This window comes from Malurus melanocephalus, unplaced genomic scaffold (assembly GCF_030028575.1).
Source record: "Malurus melanocephalus ecotype Western Australia unplaced genomic scaffold, MMel_1.1 scaffold_30, whole genome shotgun sequence".
NCBI classification, from domain to species: domain Eukaryota; kingdom Metazoa; phylum Chordata; class Aves; order Passeriformes; family Maluridae; genus Malurus; species Malurus melanocephalus.
Window position 1 is genome coordinate 815326 of NW_026623262.1, and position 19941 is coordinate 835266.

The 19941-nt window shown below is 37.5% G+C and overlaps 2 protein-coding genes across 4 annotated transcripts in view; one reads left to right on the top strand and one right to left on the bottom strand.

The window, feature by feature from the left end:
• Positions 1–10: 10 nt before the first annotated feature.
• On the top strand, positions 11–8046 carry SCRN3 (secernin 3). The gene is made up of 7 exons (XM_057363679.1): positions 11–246; positions 384–565; positions 1224–1423; positions 2082–2294; positions 4738–4900; positions 5254–5434; positions 6196–8046. The coding sequence occupies exons 1-7, from the start codon at positions 79–81 to the stop codon at positions 6349–6351; spliced, it is 1263 nt and encodes a 420-aa protein (XP_057219662.1). The 5' UTR covers positions 11–78; the 3' UTR covers positions 6352–8046.
• Positions 8047–9764: 1718 nt separating this feature from the next.
• GPR155 (G protein-coupled receptor 155) overlaps positions 9765–19941 on the bottom strand; it is a 36669-nt gene continuing 26492 nt past the window's right edge. For 2 of the 3 annotated variants that reach the window (XM_057363681.1, XM_057363680.1), the window contains 7 exons: positions 19250–19520; positions 18530–18631; positions 16697–16830; positions 15526–15621; positions 14591–14655; positions 13752–13889; positions 9765–11731 (listed from right to left, as the gene is read on the bottom strand). In XM_057363681.1, coding sequence (XP_057219664.1) covers positions 11509–11731; positions 13752–13889; positions 14591–14655; positions 15526–15621; positions 16697–16830; positions 18530–18631; positions 19250–19520 — 1029 coding nt within the window. In that variant the 3' untranslated portion in view covers positions 9765–11508. Of the gene's footprint in view, positions 11785–13751; positions 13890–14590; positions 14656–15525; positions 15622–16696; positions 16831–18529; positions 18632–19249; positions 19521–19941 lie in introns of all 3 variants that reach the window. The other variant, XM_057363682.1, reaches the window with a different exon arrangement.

Here is a 19941-nt window from a genome sequence, read left to right on the forward strand (position 1 = left end):
CTGCCCCGCCCCGCGCCGCTCCTGCCGCCGGGCTGGCGCAGCTCTGGGCGCACGGCCCTCAGCCCCTCAGCCCTCACCATGTCCCCCCGGCCGCCGCCCCGCTCCTGCGACACCTTCGTGGCGCTGCCGCCCGCCGCGCCCGGGGGCCGCGTGGTGTTCGGGAAGAACTCGGACCGGCCGGCGGACGAGGTGCAGGAGGTGGTGCATTTCCCGGCCGCCGCGCACCCGCCCGGCGCCGCGCTGGAGGTGAGGGCGCKGAGCAGGACCGTTCCTGCGGGAGGCTGCGAAAGCACCGCTGCCACCCGTTACCTGCGTGCTCAGCCCGCSGTTCGGCCGGGGGATCAGCGGGACGGTGACTCGGTGTGTGCTCTGCCCTCTTCCAGTGCACCTACATCAGCATCGAGCAGGTGGAGAGGACGCACGCCGTGGTGCTGAGCCGCCCCTCCTGGCTCTGGGGGGCCGAGATGGGCGCCAACGAGCACGGCGTGTGCATCGGCAACGAGGCGGTCTGGGGCAGGGAAGAGGTCTGCGATGGTGAAGCTCTCCTCGGCATGGACCTCGTGAGGTGTGCACAGGCTTTTACTTTCTTTTTGATAAATGGTATGTGATTTGGAATTTAGTGGAAACATGTGGTTTGAATTATATGGGGAAATATGTGCTTTCACTTTGAGAAGACACTTCTTCCACTGTTCCAGCCCTGGTTAAAAATTAGTATTTCTTGGCACAGGCACTAGACCAGAATCTGTCAAAAAATTAGCAAATGTTTTTCTTTCTATAAAAGTTATACTAAACTGAAAGACGTTCAAGAGCACAGGTGGACTTCAGGAACTACTGTTTCGGCCTTTTGCTTGGGTCTGTACTCCTTTCCTGTTCCCTCATCTTTCACGCATCAGCCCATTTCCATGTAAATAACAAGTTCCTGTTCCTACCCTATGGGTACCAGTCTAACTGTCATTAACCTACAGCAATCAGTCAATTCCTTCCATACAGTCCCCCCCCCCCCCCCCCATCCAATACCTGCATAGGACTTGTAAGCATTTTGTGGGAGCCCTCTCCCTGCCTTTCTGTATTTCCATTTCTTCCTATGTCAAGTACATGAGGACCCACTTCAAAGAAGCCCTTTATCTGACTATCAGGTATATATAGAAATATCATTCTAGGTCAGCTTGTATGTTCTGTGTGGAATTTATAGCTCCAAAAATAACATCTCCCTTTTGTTTTAGGCTTGGACTTGAGAGAGCAGACACAGCTGAAAAGGCTCTTAATRTCATAGTTGATTTGCTGGAAAAATATGGACAGGGAGGAAACTGTATGGAGAGCCACATGTCATTTACATACCACAACAGTTTTCTGATAGCTGACAGAAAGGAAGCGTGGGTGCTGGAGACATCAGGAAAGTACTGGGCAGCAGAAAAAGTTGAAGGTATGGATGATGCTCTTCATTGTAAACATTTCAAGTTCAATGRCCACTAGTAGTTCTCTAGTTTTCATTTACTACTTCATTAAGGCATCAAACTAACCTCTAGCTACATACATGTGCCTGTAAACAACAGGAATTGCTTCTTAGGGTGTGAGTGTAGAGTAGTTAGCAGTTTTTCGGAGAAGCTGAGTGAMAGGCCAGAGATAACCACTCCTACACTTGGAAAACAGAGGACAGCAAGAAGGTTGGCATGAGAATGACAGCAGTATTGGTGGTCTTAAGGATGGTAGCAATCCCTGACAATTTCATTTGGGGACAGGATTGATCTATTGGGCCCTGAAGTGGCTGATTCTTCCAGTGGACTTAGGAGGACAAGCTATATATCTTTGGAAGAAGAATGTAAAGGTGGGAATAATCAGGACCAGAACCTGAAATACAATGTTGGTAATAGAAGCAAGTAAGTCAGAAGTGAGTGGCAGTGGAAATTCAATCAGAAAAATACACATAGTGGGGAAGAGAGGGCCAGAAATAAACCACCGGACTCACAGATCTTGTAGGAGAAWCTTCAGTGCTAATTTGCTATACTAAGTTAATTGTAAACAAAATATCAAGAAAACTCCTTCAATGTATTAAAACAATTCTTTCCGCAACTTACAAACAGGAGGCATACGGAATATTTCCAACCAGCTCTCAATCACAACCAAGATTGACAGAGAACACCCAAAATTGAAGGAATATGCCAAAAGCAATGGCTGGTGGGATGGGGAAAAGGAATTTGATTTTGCTGCCACGTACTCTTATGTCAATACTGCCAGAATGACCACATCTGGAGGCCGATACTGTGAAGGCTATAAGCTTCTGAACAAACACAAAGGTATCCTTTGTATTTTTTTTTCAAGATATGCAAAGTATTTAGAGAGCTACTTTAATTTAAATCATAAATGATTATGTATCTGATGCAAGCAATCATTCACATGACTTGGTGAACCAGAATTTGCTAGAATAACTTTCTGCCTAAAAGAGAAGTGCTAAACTTGGAAGTTTCTGTCAATTTTTGCTAATTTATTGAGGAGGAATAATTGAAAAAAGGGTCAAATATGAAACATACAGAGCTATAGTAACAACACTGAGGGGTCACATTATAAGCCTCCCACTAAATGCCCTGTAAGACCTGTTCTGAAACATTTTGATAAGTTATATATTATTAATGTACTGCTAAAGAAAAAACCTAGAGGCTAAAACAGATTMCCAGTAGTTTGCAGCCACAAAGAACCTTATGAACAACTTCAGTCTCGTACCATTTATATAAGACAACAGCACAGCGTCAAGATACATATCTTGCATTTATTTTTGACATTGATTTTTAAATCTTTGTAGTTTCACTGTAATGGCTACTCCAATCTTGTGTGGTCTAATAATGAGAGCAGAACAAAATAATTTTCTGTACTCTAAGCAGTCACTAATTCATGCACTTACCTTTCAGACCTCTAGAGAAAGAAGCTATTACTTCTAACTGCGTCCATCTAGCAGGTTTTTGCTGTAGCTGTATTCACAAGCTCATTTGAGGTGATTAATCTGCACCCCTTTGTTTCTTTTACTTATTTGGCTGAACTCTGCCAGACCAAGTTTAGTATTTAGTTAATGCATCAGAGCGAATTACTTTTGCTATCTTGCTCTGGTGATCATGTAAATCCTACATTCATTTTGGGAATTGCAGGTTCTGAATACTCAAAGCATTTTCATAATACCTGTATTTACTTGTATTATAACAATGCTGAGATTGTATCAGTGTTTTCATTCTAAATCCCCATTTTCAGGCATTTAACTGAGCCATTTTAAAAATCCCACTAGGTGTTCAGGTTATCAGCCTCATATGGTTCACTTTGTTTAGATTTATTTTAAGTAGGGGCCCTGACAAAAAGTTATTTGGTTTACAGCATCAGTAAAATCACCGTTTTTTTCATCCATCCTTCCCTGCTTTTTTACTCAGTGGCATTACAGTTGTGTGGTTTTTCCAGGCTGCCTACTATATGAAGACCATTTTTAGAGAAAYACTATTTATATTTCAAAGACTAGGGAATGTATTTCAGGCAAACAGAATAATAAAATCTAGTGGAAYATATGCAGTACCTTCTTTTCTACTGGACTGGTTGCCAAGTTGTAGCTGACAAAATGATCATTGCTTCCTTAAATTTCTTTGATTCATCTAGTTTGCCAATTTCTTTAACTCTCCAGCCTTCCCAGCAATGGTGRGAATACGTGTTTTCTTGCTGAAATGTAGTGCTGCATGCCTGTCTACAGGCAACCTGGGGCATGCATGGTAAAATAATATTGGAGACACCTGATTTAGCAGCAGAGTAATTATTTTAAAAGGAAACAGCAAGSCAGATTTAAAAAAAGAATTTTTAGCAGTTAGAACTCACTAAGGGAAATACTAAAATATTAAAATGGTTGATGATACCTTAAAAAAAAAAAAAGTGCAGTTATGTTTTTCTGCCCTAAGCATACCCTCTACTGGTACATCAAATGTGAAAAGAAAACCATTCTGCAAGTGTTACCTGTTAGAATRTTGGTTTGGTAATACCATACCAGTGTCTGAGCTTCAGCGTGTGATGTACAGTAACAACAATATCATCTGAAGACTGGATGTAGAGGCATACATGGAAAGGGGTTTTTTTTTATCTCCTGAGCAAAGTTATTTCAATAGACACTTGGCATTGTACCTCACACAGGTTGCTGATTAAGACCTCTTTACAAATGGATGTACCACTGTAGTTTCTGAGCATAGAATATAATGCCACTGCAGTCCATCCTTGAAGCCTAGGTGCTCTGTAAGGTCAGAGGATGAAAATCTGAAAAAAAAAACCCCACAAACTATAGTTTCAAAGCAACACAATGGTATTAACTCTGTTCAAATACCTACCAGTATTATAATGATTTGTCTTAATTTCCACAAAGTGTGTAATTTTCATAGTAACTTTTTAATCCAAGCTACCAATTTTCATCTGAGGAGTTACTTTCTGAATGACCATTTGCTAGCCTAACTTACCTTCCTGGGAAATATAATTTTTCTTTCTATTCCCCTTTTTTAAAGTCATGTTATTACCACCTTTCTTTGAAATACTTTCGGGAAAGCAATACAAGTGTATTGCATATTAAGGTATGCCATTGGGATGATTTTTTTCCCCTGCCAACACAGACAAATTAAAACTGGCATTGCCTATTAAAGGAAAACGCAGCCCCTTGTAGGGAACACGTTATTCAGTTGGTATTATAAGTAGCTCTGTGGCTAAATAATTGTATTCTATCTTGAATAGGATCTATCACTCCTGAAATAATGATGGAAATTCTTCGTGACAAAGAAAGTGGCATTAACATGGAAGGTGGATTTATGACAACTGGCAGCATGGTGTCTGTACTGCCTCAGCAGCCTAATCTGCCCTGTATTCACTTCTTTACTGGAACTCCAGATCCTGCCAGGTGATGTAGCAGCAAGCAAATCGGAAAAAAAAAATCATAAATAGCTAAATGAAAAAGTGTTGCAGTTTGTCCAACTGTATTAATTTTTTGCTTTGGGTTTTTTTTTYCCCTGGAAAAGCACATTCAAAACGTAGGAGGAACATTAATGCACATTATGTACATTAATGGTACCTCCCAACCTACTTAATGAAACACTTCTATGACAAAGACTTTAACATCAGTTAGATGTTTTTTTAAATACTTTTGTTAAAAGAAGCAAGTAGAAGAATGAGAAAAAACACAGCAATTTCTGACTCAACAATTTTAACAAAACCATGTCAGTAAAGGACCTCTATTCTTTTTTCTCTTTCTAGGTCTATATTCAAGCCTTTCATTTTTGTGCCCAATGTTACTCAGTTATTAAAAACTACATCCCCTACATTTGGGCATGAYGATCCAGTTAAGAAGCAACCACGTTTTCAGAGTAAACCAGATCGAAGACATGAGCTCTATAAAAAACATGAAAGTGCTGCTGTAGTTATGGGAACTATCGAGGTACGTTGATTATATTAGATTTCAATGCAAGCAGGTGGTTTATATAAGGTCCTGGCTCACATTTTGTTAATTGATACCATTTAATGCCCTTTGATGGACTGCAAACAATGCAGTGTCCCAGAAGCCCAGTGTGTTGGCATCTGGCATGCACRTGTTTCAAACACTGAAAACTGCAGCCAGCACTGTGCTGTACTCGCAGGCTGAGCCCCAGCTAAGGATCTGTGCTGCTCACCTTGCAGAGCCACCCCCACCAGACAGGTAATGGGGAAATGCTTGAGCAGCCACCAGCAGACACAACTTCTGCTAGCAGTACTTACAACTATTCAGGACCCTGGTCTCAGCTGGAAAGCAGAGGTTGCCTTTGATCATTGTTCAGTATAGACAGGGAAGGAAACACCATGACAAAGATAGTTGAACACCAATGTGAAGGAGGAAGATAGCTACTAAATTTAACAGTAACATCTCTCCTATTTACAGATAGATGTTCTTTAAAATAAATAAGTCATATGCCCACTTAAGTTTTGGTAACTAATATCTAAATCAGCTTTAATTTTTTTCAATCCATTAGACTTGGGAGATGGAAGTGAGTGATATTARGAAAGATATCTAAGAAAACCTGTCATGATACTGACTTCTACCAACATAAATGTGTACCCTAGAAACTTAAAATATTAAAATAAGGACAGTACAGCAGAATTTTGTTAGGGTGATCACTAGGTATTCTGTATCGTTTTTAGTGAAATAAATGTTTCTTTTTGCAGGATAAAGGTAAAGAAATGYTGAAAGAGATACAAGAGTTGGAGAAACAGAAGATAAGTCAAATGGAATCAATCCTGCAAAATGGATGTCTTGATAATAACCAAGTGGTTAATCTTTTTTCACAGTGTGTAGAAGAAGAACTCAAAATATATGGCTAAGAATATTATTTGAATGTTGTAAAATTTTGATTATAATTAGGTTTTCTAATGAAAAGGCTATATAGATTAACATCTTGTTTTCAGTATACCACATAGCATGGACAATTTTAAAGATGTGGATTCGTATTCAGGACAAATGGCTTTTGATTGTAAGAAACAATGCTGAGAAGGCTCTTAAGAGCTAGGCAGTGGCTTTGTACATGGCACAAAGCTGTCAGCAGAGATTGATTTTGCCAGCAAACARATGCAATTAGAATGCAGTAGTTTGACTGAAGTGGGGAACAATCCCATCTCTGAATGAAGAACACTAACTYAGCCTTGGAGAACTCCGTTCTAGTGTACACACACATAGCTTTTATAATCAAGAGAACTGTAGCAGAATTTCAGACTACCTGGATTAAAATGGCCATGGTGAAAACTTTCTAAAATGTAGAAGCTATTATAAACAYCGAAGAAAAAGGGAAGTGATACACAAGTCTAGTATGATTGATACTCAGTTGTTCAGTAAAACCATTTAAGATACATTTCATATCTGAACCTTCTACTCCTTCCATGTAAAATGAGGCAGAGAATTCAAGGTACGCTATAAACAAACCGCAATTGTAATTTTGCTCTGAGTGGTTGTGAAATCTTACTACATGGAATTCAACAATGCAAGCATCCTGTAAGTTACTACACAGATTCCACTTCCCTATTTGCCCTCCCCTATAGTTTATAGTGAAAAATAAACTTATTTATGTACAAGATGATTATTGTCAAATTAATTCTGCAGTGCACTTTATAACATCATGTGGGAGTTCTAAAATGTTTTTCGAATTGTTTATTTTTAAAATTGGGCAACTAGAAAGGAAGAGGTCGGGGTACACAAGTATATTTATGTACTCAGTGGGACACTTACAAATACTTTTTTTTCACTTCATATAAAGCCTTTTAAACCCTGACTTGTTTTGCCAAARTTACTAGACTATGGACTTTTTGCCCAGGAACTCATCCTTCCTCATGCTGTTTAAAAGTAATGATGAACAATGACACTGCTTTTATTATCTGTGGCAAGGGACAAACTGAGCAAACAACAAAGAAGACTCTGATTTTACCGCGTAATCAATAGGTCAGGATAACAAGCATGACTGTAAGGAAAAACAAAAAAAGGCACTCAAAACTCAGCACTTTGGCAAACCTTCAGAAGTAAACTTGTCATATGAAATGGTGAATTAGAGCTGCAGCAGCAGTAKTGGATATGACACTGCATCCCCAGAAACACAGCAGACCACAGAAACATCATTCGTTGATGATTTTTCACATGCAGTTTCCTCATTTTGTAAACTGTTCAATACYCCACTGGCAAAAAATGGTAAATATAGACAAAATAAATAGTCAATGAAGTCAGCGGAATTAATATGAAAATTAAAGAGCTTGGCAGAATTTATTCTTTSTGATCCTAAAGTAAAAGTAGAAATTAACTTGGGATGCTGTGTTCAGATGCACATCAAGAAACTGTCGAGTTAGGAAAGGCTCATGAACTTTCTAGTTCTAGTGGCCTAATGTGTACCACGTAGCAGTAGCAAGAAGAGTGAGTGGGAGGTAAGACAAAGTGTGTTTGAGTTGACTGTGGACATTTTGTGCCTGTGTTGACAACAAAATTTCTTACAAGTTCAACAGCACAGTGGGTCAATACAGAAGTTCAATAGTCCAGTTTGTTAACTGGAAGATAGATTTAATAAAAATTTGCTCTGTTTATCTGTTTTCCTTATGGATMTATTTTTTCCTATTTTGATCATGAACTACACTAACTCTTTCATAGCTTCAAAGCCTCAGTAAATGCCAGGTGGAACTATGCTGGAAAMCAAGGTATGAATCAAGTTTTCAGGCAGCAGAGCAAACCAAGTGTAACAGTTTTATACTACAGTGCAAATATTGAAGCTATACAGGAAAAACAACAATGAAGTTGGAGCAGGCTTTAAAGTGAACTTTTTGGCCACTTAATGATGGTGTGGCCATTAACTAGGTTGGGCATTTTGGTCCACTTAGGCAGATAAAGTCTAACTGTGCCCATATTTACCTGTTGCTTTTTTTGTACCGGTCTACAAGATACAAAGTAAAAACAATGTAATAAGTGGAGACAGTTCARTGATGGCTATCAGAGTACAGGGTATTTCAGTACCTTTTCCCTTGGGATTTCATCCTCTTAGAATACACGCAATGTAAAAACAGAAAATCAAGATGGGATGAGGAGAAATAAATAATCCCTCCCACAATCATATTAAAAAAAAAAAAAAATCAGAATGTCCCCTAGAGGGCAATCTTTATATGGGTTTCRCCTAGGAATGCATCTTGCAGCTGTTTTTAAAAGCTTTATGAAGGATCATTATTGAAATTAAAAAAGTACTAAAATTTCTTACTAGAAAATYGAGTGTTCTATCCATCCCAGTTCATTATGACAATTATTTTGAGATTAGTCCTAGAAAAAAGATCCAAATTTTCACTGGACATTCCTCYAAACTTGTTCAATAGAWAYTTTCATGGAACTTAGCTTCCAAGTTARGAGATTTATCCCAAACTAACCCACMTTCAAAATRAARGAAGTCATTCCACGACTGASCACTTCTTTAAAGCAAAGCTATTTCTAACTACCAGAAATACACACAACAGTACATCAACTATTGACATAACGTCAGCTTGTCAACTATTCAAAACTTGTCAGTGCTCCTTGGTGGAAGCAAATATTTTCCAGATAAAAGGGTTACTTAAATTTCTAAAGCAATTCAAAGTCTATTCTTGGCTTCCAGAAGTACCAGTGATTTAAACCCAAAATATTATATGCTGCATTTCATTCCTAGCTTCTTTATTTATTAACCATGACAGTCTCATCACACTAATGGGGTATGGTATCAGCAGTCATAGTGTTGTAGCAGTAAATCCAASAGAATTTGGTGTTGGTTGATAATTAAAGGTGTTCGCTATATTAGATTTGTAATGGTGAGCTTTTTCTATGAGGAAACTTTAAGCAATTTCTTACTTAAAACAGATATGTTGTGTTAAAATCTAGGAGGAAGCAGAACCATTATAAAAAGGAAAGCAGGACTTTTATAATGAAAATGAGAAAGGCAAGAGTGCAAGAACAATGACTATAAACAGAACTGTAAAACTACCCGAAGATCAAATTCTTGAATGTTTGAAGAATTTAAAAAAAAATTGTATTTGGTAAGTAGATAATGYGAAACACTTCTGGTATGGATGTATCTTTGGGTGGACACCCATTAACAAGTGCTCTGCCTATCTAAAAAGGATCAAGGGTGGATTTAAGGAACACCAGGATTGAAACCCAAGAGCCRTGTTAACAAATCTCTCAGAAAAATAAATTTGTCATAGACCTTGAGATGCACACATAGCCCTCTCACACACCACATCACAGCTCACAATTCTGAAATCAAGAAACAGATTTATTGACAAGTTGCAGTATTTAGAAGCCAGACATACTCACRATTTCTGCTCTTAAGTCACATATATCTAATTATTCCAAAATATTTGATGCAGCTGTCTTCAACATTCATAGTGGAATCACGTTATTTTCTTTGCAGCCACAGTCTGGTACAAACATCAACTATTTTGTTGATGGAAAACATYAAAATAAACCAGGTTATATAGTATACATATGCAGCATGATGTTATGTTTCTGTGCACAYTGCAATAAGACTGACAGTAAAAGGAATTAATTTTTCAATTTAAGTCTTGCAGGGAATTATAGCAACCATAAAACAATTGCTTGTTGAATAGTAGCTTATGCTGCTAAAATCACTTGTAGTTCTTAATACAAAGTAGATGCAAAGTAGATGTAATAAAAATCTGTGTACTAAAAAAAGGAAAAAAGAAGGGAAAGAAAAAGGATGACAAGTTATTCATATGCTTCAGCAAATAATTTTTAATACCTGGATTCCTTTCCCTCACTACATAAAATTTTTATACAGACATATWAATGCTGTTCTTGCAGTTTTAAAAGGGCAGCATAATGGCTATCAGATAAAATACTTTTTTTTAATCTTTTCAAAATACTGCAGAAGACACACGGGTTCTCAGATTCTGCCTTTAGTGCACAGGAATCTGAATGATACTAACGTAACTATTTAAACATTCCAGGAGGATACCTGAGGTTTATTAGAAACCTGTGTTAGGCAATCAACTAAAATCTAGGATCTTTAGCTACTCTAAATCCTAATTTGGATGTTCATTTAGGATTCTTTATATAATAGATTTAAGTCATTAATTTAATTTAAAAAGTTTTATGATTTGAAAAAGAATTTTGTCTTGACTTGCACATGTATCCAAGGCTTCCATRAAACTTTACTTGAGGCTGGCACTTCTGAATGTAAAAATCTGCTCTTGATAAAGCTATTACTACCACCATAAGGCAAAATTTCAGAACAAATTAATTAATTAAATAATTTCCTATTTTGGGAGACTGGTGGGTATTTTTATGGTTTTAAGATTTGGTAGGTTTGGACAAAACCAGTACTTATTCCACTCAATATTTGCTCAGCCTTAATTGCCTGACATTGGAACTATTGTCACAACAATTCTATCTTTGTAAGTGGAGTATTTTGTCTTTAAGGAAGAAGAAACATACCTGATCTGAGGTGTAAACAGCTAAAAAAATTCCAGGTATTAGACAAGAGCAGAATAGTAAAAACTGAGGTATGACAGAAGAAATCCTATTTCTGTGAAGTCAGGGGGAAGCCTGACTATAAAGAGGCATCAATACTTCATCAAACTAAAATATGGRAAACATCCAGCCACATGAAAAATACCTTTCATGGGATTTTTTCCCTCATTATGGCATCAGTCATTAAAGCTGCAGTTATAATGCCTTTAAAATGCAACAGTGACACATATCATTTTACTATTTGTTTTTGCTCAAAATGGAAAAAAAAAAAAGCTCTAAACCCAGAGCATCTGGTTTTGTTTAGTTGCATTCTGGCTGGAATGCTGACTAAATATAGCTTGCTACTATTTTCTTCAGAATAGACACAAGTAGAACCACATCTCTAAATTTTACAAGGCAGAATAACACAGTTCTCTGAGATAGAAATACTTCCAAATTCAGCAGTGAAGGCAGAGAATGTGGTCACCCCTAAGTACCTGTCCTTTCCCTACATGCTCAGGTCAATGGCTCTCAGCTGCAACAGATTTCTTAGGAATGAAGCGGTAATAAAGGTATTCATCACGAAACTCAAATTCATTTGTGATGTGCTGGACGACGCCTCCCTTCAGCAGCCTGTCCCCGTACATCACAGCTTCTCCACGGTCCGAGGCAAGGCCAACTTGCATCAGCCAGTTCACCAGATCACAGCCAAAGAAGATGCCGGTGGAGATCTTTGCACCACACCTGTATGTCAAAGGAATGATTCACCCACATGTTCTGTAAATCTGGTATCACCACTGCACGATGGGGAAAGGCAAGGAAAAATAGCAGGAAACAAGGAAAGACATCATGATAGTTAAGAGCATGTTAGAAGAGAATTTGCAAGTTTTGTCCATTAGGGACATGCCAATGTTCACTACCTTTTCCTACAAACATTTCAATGAGAAGGAATATGGACATACAAAGTTGTTTTAGGCTTGTGCACGAAAAATTCAGCGGACATCAATAGCGTTTTTCCTAAAAACTCACACAATGTAATTCCATTTCTTGGATACTTACTTCCCATGTATTTCTAACCATGACCCTTTCTGCAAAAGTATCTGATCTGAGAGCAACCTGTGTGCAGGGACTCAGAGACTCAGTTTGAATTTTAACTCTTTTTATAATTCCTGAACAGTTTTTAACAGACACTAGCTGCTTATACACATTGTAAACAAAACCCATTTATAATTTGCATGTCCGTTAAATATTTACCACACACGCAGTACTAAGAATAAACAAAACCTTTACAAGAAGACTAATTTTTTTTATGATTTATGAGGCAATGCTGCTGTCATATACTTAGTTTCAGTAAACATACCATGAAAAAATTTACCTGCAGCAATGAATGTTTCTGGTTATCTAAAATCTACTCTGTGGAATCCAAGCACAGTTTCTAAAGGTGATTAAGAGCTAAAAGACAGCATAAGCAAATTTTTTCCTTTTTTTTTTTAAGTTAAAAGCAGTAAGTAACACAGAGCAAGTGCTAACATCTATCAGCAGATACAAAAATGAAGTAAATTAAAATCCATGGTTATAAGCTCTCATTTACAGCATATTTAAATCAAAGAGGATAGGATCAAGTTAGATGAATATTTAAAATGAGAAGATAAAAGCACTGTTTTAAATCACAAGAAGTAAGACACGAACCAAGTTCTGCAGAAACGTAATATTACAACAACGAAGCAACAAAGGTCATATTTTCATGTATTATCAGGTGGATATATGATTAATAAAAACCACTAAATCCAACTAAATGAACAGGCCAAAGCCCAAGAAACCACAATAGCAGCAGAGGCACAGGAAACACAGCTGTAAAACCAGTTCTATTTCACAACAAACATCTTTCTGATATATTTTTCTTATGGAACATTTCTGACTTCTGAAGAGACTGAACAAAATCATGACACTGTCTGAAACAGTTTTAGAATGTGGTTTTAGACTACTTGACCATTAAAAGTCCACCAGATTCTGCCAAACATAAAAGCTTATGTGAAAAGAAGAGTCAAAGTGTCCTGTTAGAAAAATTCTTCATGTTTCCATTTTATATATTTAAATAAAGGCAGAATCATTTTCTTGTTCCTGCTGCTTCTGTTTGCATTACTCTTCTCATCCACCTACACATATCTGAAGGCATAAKCCTTTATTTAGGTATCATAATTTGCCTCTGAAATCATTACTGATCTCATACATTGAGGTTCAGGCTTCATTAGGGGTATGAGCGAAAGAAATTATATAAACTCAAAAGCTGTCAAAGTCCTAGACCCACTATAATCTCACACAATGAGTGGCCACTAAGACCAATTGCAAGAGTTTTGCCTTCTATAAAGCATTTAGTTACAAATACAGACAGCTTTTAAGTTTAAAAGTGAAAGAAATAAAGGGTCTCAATGCAATATTACAGGTATTATCATATACATTTTTTTCAGAAAGATTTTATCCTCTGTASTCTGGTTAAAAGCAAAACCTGGGGAAATCCCTAAATTATAAAAAACTTTTTATAATTTATTTAAAACCTAGGTGGGATAATGTGRTAACTTGTACCTCAATGTTTCAGTGTGAGGCTAGAAACATTTCTGTTACAGTTAAATTTTTAATCCTTATCTTTAGGTTTGCATAAATATGCCACAACAGGAATCACTCACAAATGAAACTGCATTCCATTATTTTCCAAAGGTGAGCTATGTGCTTTGTAACAGGTTATACATGCAGGGAAGAATCTTACCTTCTGTCTCTGACAATACTTTTGACGCAGTGATCTCTGTGATAACGAACAAACTGTTGACAGGTCATCCTGATTTCCTCAGGTACAGAGGGATCTGTATGCCCTGCTGCTTCTCTTCCACCCCAGAAAAACTCAAGTCTAGGAAAAGAAAAAAAAAAAAAAGAAAAGAAAAAGAAAAATTAAAGACAGCAAAACAAGCAGGGGCGTTTTTTTTTTTTTTGACATTGCAAGTAATAGAACGGAACTCCCAGAAAGCTTATCACAACCTCCTGTTGTGCCCAACACTTTACATACAATCTTGTTAATATCTTTGTATGGCTTTTGAACACACAGGTATTACTTTAGGCTTGGGCAGAAGGAAAGTCAGAGAGGAGTTGGGAGCCAGCTCTAGCTGCTGGATTCACATGGCAGGCAGCTCACTCTAAGTCAAAGACAGCTTTGTACAGCTCACTCCTTCTCAGTGGAAGTGCCCATCCACACTAAGTACTTGCATGAAGTTATGAACGCAGGGCTTTAAAACAGTGATGATATATTGTGATTCGGCAGCCACATCTAAATTTTTGCTTATCAGCTGGAATTATTTCTGAAGATCCATCATTTGGCAAAAATTTCACCTGTAGGGAGCCTGCAGGATTTTTGTCTTTGAAAGTGTAATTAGGATAGCAGAAAAACCTCTCAAACACTGAACTACAATTACCTTTCCACAAGTGGGAGAGAAATTTGGAAGATTAACCAAATATGAAATGGGATGCTCTATAGCACTGAAAAATCAACACTCTTCAAAAATGATGAYCAGTAATAATTAAGTTTATAGGTGTAAGTGTAAAGACTCTACTTACTTTCGCTTGAATGGTAGAATGATTAAATGCTTATCTAAGCCAAAAATACCAAAGCAAATGAAGCCCTGGAGGAAAAAAAAAAATAGAAAAAAAGCAACATTAAGCAAMAACTTTGGTTTCTATAGAACAGCAGTTAAATGTTAAAAACTCATTGCCAAATACATTTCATGTATACATGAAAARTATCCCTCTTCTCTAAATATCACTCAAGACACATTTTGTTTCTGCTTTGATTTCTCATTTGGACCTTAAAAAACAGATCAATATATAACAGTCCATCAAATACACACTTCAAGAAATACCTYGGTAAAACTAATGCTGTGACATACCACTTGACACTTCAGAACAAAGGGCAAATCACACAGCCAGGTATTAAATCTGTCTTTGTTAATGTCAAGRAAAGAACAGACTTACTGTAATTAGAGTGTTAGAATGCTCTCYACTTAATTCATTTCTTTTGTGCAACTTTTATATGAAACTACTATCATTACTTGATACTGTGAGCATCTTGTAGGCACACCTGCCCATGGACCTATAAATCCTTGCTCTGGTATGTGTGTTCACACTGCCTGGCTTTCACCTTCATGGGTGACAAAGGCACCACGTGTCAGGTGCACTGATACAGGGCATGTGCAGCCAGAGCCAGCATCCATCTTCACTCTTTRCTGTGGTGCTGCCATTGAAACCACMAAYAGCCATTTAAACCTGATAGAGAAAGCATCCAGGAGCCATCTTGCAACTGATGCAACCCCATGGAAGAGGCACCAGCGAAGCTTCCGGTACAAATAAGGCTAAATTCCTACTCAGTGTCCACGAGCATTTGGCATTCAGTTGTCACTTGTACCTTTGAAAATGTTCCTGGTCATACAAGATGTGCATTAGGTGTTGCAATACCCACCAACAAGGTCATTTTCAGAACAAACATTGCTAAGTACCTGGCCAAAATTAAACACAGCACAGAAGAACTGCAGTTCCACATACAACCTTCCAGGCTCTTGGTTGAACAGCCACCACAAACAACTGGAGAGATTCTGTAAAGAAAACAGAAAAACAACAAAACCCACAAACCTGATCTGACTGTTAAAAATCAAAAACTTTCTTACTCTTCACATGCTATTAATTTTTGCACCATTTTCATGGTCACTACTTAACAAATGATTCAGATAAAGACAAGTGAGAGGGAATAAACATCTTAAAACATTTTCRTTAGGCATAATAGTTTGGTGTGAAGGGCAAGCTTGGTTTGTTCTAACACAATAATAGCAGTGTAGAGGTTCTGCCTCTTTACATGTTTATGTAAGGAACTTGCCTYAAGCATACTTAGGTTTTCAGCATAACACAGGCAATATTAGCCCAGACAGATTTGCAGTGTTTGCCTTTAGGCTACTTAGCAGAGACCAGCTACATATTTCCTGCAGAGTTAGGATTATGTTAAGCTGAAGCACATACCACTTCAGCTATTTGAGATGCCTGACAGAAGAGGAAACCTCCAAAGTTAACCCATTCGGGTAGAAAGGCTAATTGTTTAAAGTAACTGGCCTTATTTCATTGTATCTACATAATCATTCAGATAAGTTCTGTTAAAATATGGGCTATGATGTCCCAAACACCACTAAAAACAACAAAATTGCATTTTCCCATTTGAAATAATCTTAGATYATTCTTAACACCTCAGAGAAATCCAGGTTCCAGTATAAGCTTGGTCAAATGGAACAATTTTTGTAGTCTCCTTCAGAAATAAAATTCACTTTATRTTTTTAATTGGTAATTGTATCAAGGAGTAGATCAATTCATGAGAAAACTGGGAAGAGGGGTGGTAGCGATGAATGATATAATGAAAGAATTTAACTTTTTTTGCTCTTTAGGGTTTTCCAGTGCATCTTCTCGCTATCATCCATCTTAGCTTGCTTTTAATTTATGATGTGGCACAGAAAAAAAAATTAATTTTATGACATCCCTCTTCCAGTAAGGAACAAAAATATAGCCTCTATTTTATTCAATTAATTGTTTCCTAAGCAGTTTTCCAACTTTTACTGGATTGTCTACTTAGCTTTCCCAAAAATCATTCTACCTCAATGAGTTAACATGGGGAGAAAGAATATTTACAGCAAATAGGCCAACAACAAGAAGCAAGCACAGCARCACATGTCTGGCCAGCTGTTGGTCTCCAGTCTGTAGAAGCTGTTCTTCCTGAGCCAATACACACGTTTGAGCACTGCAGGGACTCATACACTGATCCACTGAAAAACAAACCAGAAATTTTTCATTAGGTTTCTGTCTTGAGAACTCCATGAACAAACTTGCTAATGTAACYTGCTGAGTCAAGTTACCTTGTAAGTATCTCTGCTGAAGTGATCCGTACCAAATTTAACACTGGTTTTGATAAGGAACTGCTTAGACACCTACTCTCAAATGAAACAGTTTACATGTGCTCCTAAAATGAAGAAAGTTTTTGCAACAGAATTTGTCTCTCTTCAGAACGTGTGGTTAATATTTAGAAAACACTACTAGAAATAATGAAAACAGAAATTTCTATGAACAATTTTTAAATTTTAAATTTATTTTTGAAAATAATCAAATGTCAGCTCTAATGCTTTTGCTCTGCATCTTAGCATTGTTGAGGTCTAGATCAGACAGACAACCACATTTATTTCAGATCTGTAACTGTATTTTTAACATAGTATATCAGACCAGCATCATAATTCTATCAAAGAAAAGAGCCAAACACAAAGAGAATGGATGCGTCTCTTCCAGCTACGGAGTTTGAAGAAATTCTGAGTATCTTCCTCTAGATGGCAGTGTAAAACCTCCTAGCAAGGCCACAGGTAAGAATTTGCACCAGGTAACTCACGGGGTTCAATGAGATAGTAGAAGAATTAGTACTTATTGCAGCCAAAGTTACATAAGTGTATGCATTACAATTTGCTTTTACTGATTTCTAGTTTGAAGAGTTCACTCAGGAGGTTGAAATAATTTCCACTCAACCATAAGGTATTTTCTACTTTATCTTTTAGAATAAGAAAATTATATTGGCCTTCCTCTATTCTTGATGACATTCTTATGATGCTTGTCCAAATTACTTAATAGATAAAATAGTTGCSAATACGCAGAAAGTGAGCATTTTGTGACAGGAGACATAACTGAAGTATGCTGTAGTGYAAAATATTTAGATTTATTGAAAACGATGTTGCATGCAAACAAAGCATTAGGATATGAACCTCTTGTTGAGAATACATGAAAACAAGAAAAGAAAAWTAGGAAAAAGAGCAAGGTTGTACTGGCAGATAGCTTTGATTACTGACAGTGATGTGCAGTGAGAATGCACTGGGCATACTGTTTCCTGACAGGTGCTGAACAGTCAGTTTGATCMATTTTTTTCTGTTTTAGTGACTCCTAAGGCCCCCTTAGACAATTTTCYCCWTCTCTCTCCTCTAGAMATAAACAGTGCACAGCAGCATGGACATTTAATCTAATCTGAAGTAAGCACTTGATCCTGTAGATCTCATTTGCTGTTCAAAATCTGTGCGTGCTTACAGTAAAGGCTTTTTCTATAGATGTAAAATGCAAATATGAGCACGCAAAAAAGCACCATGCTAAAAGCCTGATGGAAGTAGGGCTATGCATTCAACTTCCAAGCACCCAAACAAGGCAATGATGGAGAGGTAAAGTCTGAATGCTTAAAACACACCAAAGTAGCTTTGTGGTAAAAAAGCAGCATCCAAAAAAACCTGTTCATCCTGAGTACTGAAAGGTTACAAACAACTATCAGCAGAAGAGAACAAACACCTATAATACTGCCTAATAATTGGATTTCATATGTAAGTTATCCAGGCAGATATTGAGAGAACAATAGCTCCAACAGTTTCTTTGTGAGAACAATACACAYAGATATTGAGGAGGAGCCTGTAGTACTAAAACAAGGAGACCCTGCTGTTTTACCTGTCTCGATTGGAGGAACCTTGCTTTCAACAGCATTTGACACTGCTTTGCTGTCTTTAGCACAGGATAATTCACCATTTGTTGTTTGACAAGAACAGCAACCTGTTAAGTATAGACAGAAATAGGTGCCTTAGCTTCCTCCACTATCATAATTTATTTTCTTAGTGTAACAATGCAATCTATGCAGCTCTAACTGTTATGCACAAAAATAAACCAAAAGGAGAAGACAGATTTAATTTTTCCAGTTTGCTGAGAGGGTAAATGGGTTACAATACTAACACACAGAAGTGTTTCACATAACACTACCAACATGGAATCAACGCAAGTACTTTTAGTTATAGGCAAAACAAAAGGGAAGTGATCAAAAAGGCTACTCACAAAAAAGAAGGCTCAGAAACACATTGTTTTTGTTGGTATATAATTCATTCTCAGAGAAATGGCTCAGTGAGTAAACAATCTAAGATGCCCAATGGGCTGCATTTATCACATCCTTATCAAGATACCAYTAGTTACATAAAAACCACCCAAAGATTTTTTTTCTTGTCCACTTCCACAACTCCAAACAGAACCCTAAATACTTGTGCCGTTTTATCTAATTTTCTGCTGTCCTAGTCTAACATCTGAAGTGGCAAACTATCCTTCCCAGGTCAGAATTACATTAGGAATACTAGTTTACAGCACCTTAAGCCRTTTATTCTTTATAAAAATCGACTTTTCTACCTCTTTCTGCAGATGTCTGTGCAGAATCAGGAGAAGACTGTGCTGAAGATGCAGGAGAAGACTGTGCAGAAGATTCTGGAGAAGACTGAATCTTAGTGGTTGAAATGTGATTCTGCTCACTCCCTTCCACTTCAACCTCCTCCACTGGGCTACGTGGTGAGTATGGGTTCAAAACCCCATAGCTTGACCCTTGTCTGCTTCTGTTCATGCACATAAGTGAGATACCTGACATCAGTATACTGACGAACAGTACCACTGCTGTGGTAATTATCTGTTAAGAAAGCAAAGAAAATGCAATTAAATATAGGAAAATAGTTGTATATATCTGTCTTTCTAATTTCTGTATTTCTCTAAATACACTTACAAATGCATCTGAACAAGACTATGTTTTCTATATTTACTGCTCTTGCACTGCATGGCACTGAAAGAGACTGATTTTCATTGCCTGAGTAACTCAGGTTTTTTGTTTGTGTGTGGGCCCCTGTTTTCCATGCCATCCAAAAAAAATCCCCTCATTGTCATCCCCTTTCCTCTCAGGATCACTAGTGTTCTGGGTTAAGTGCTGCTCAGGCACCTTTCATTCCAAAGAGGAATGTGCTCTAATTTGCATGCTTTTGCCAATGAGGAACACCCTATTAATTAGCCTTTCCTTCTAATCATCTGCCTCTGATACCCAGAATCCACTCTGAGGC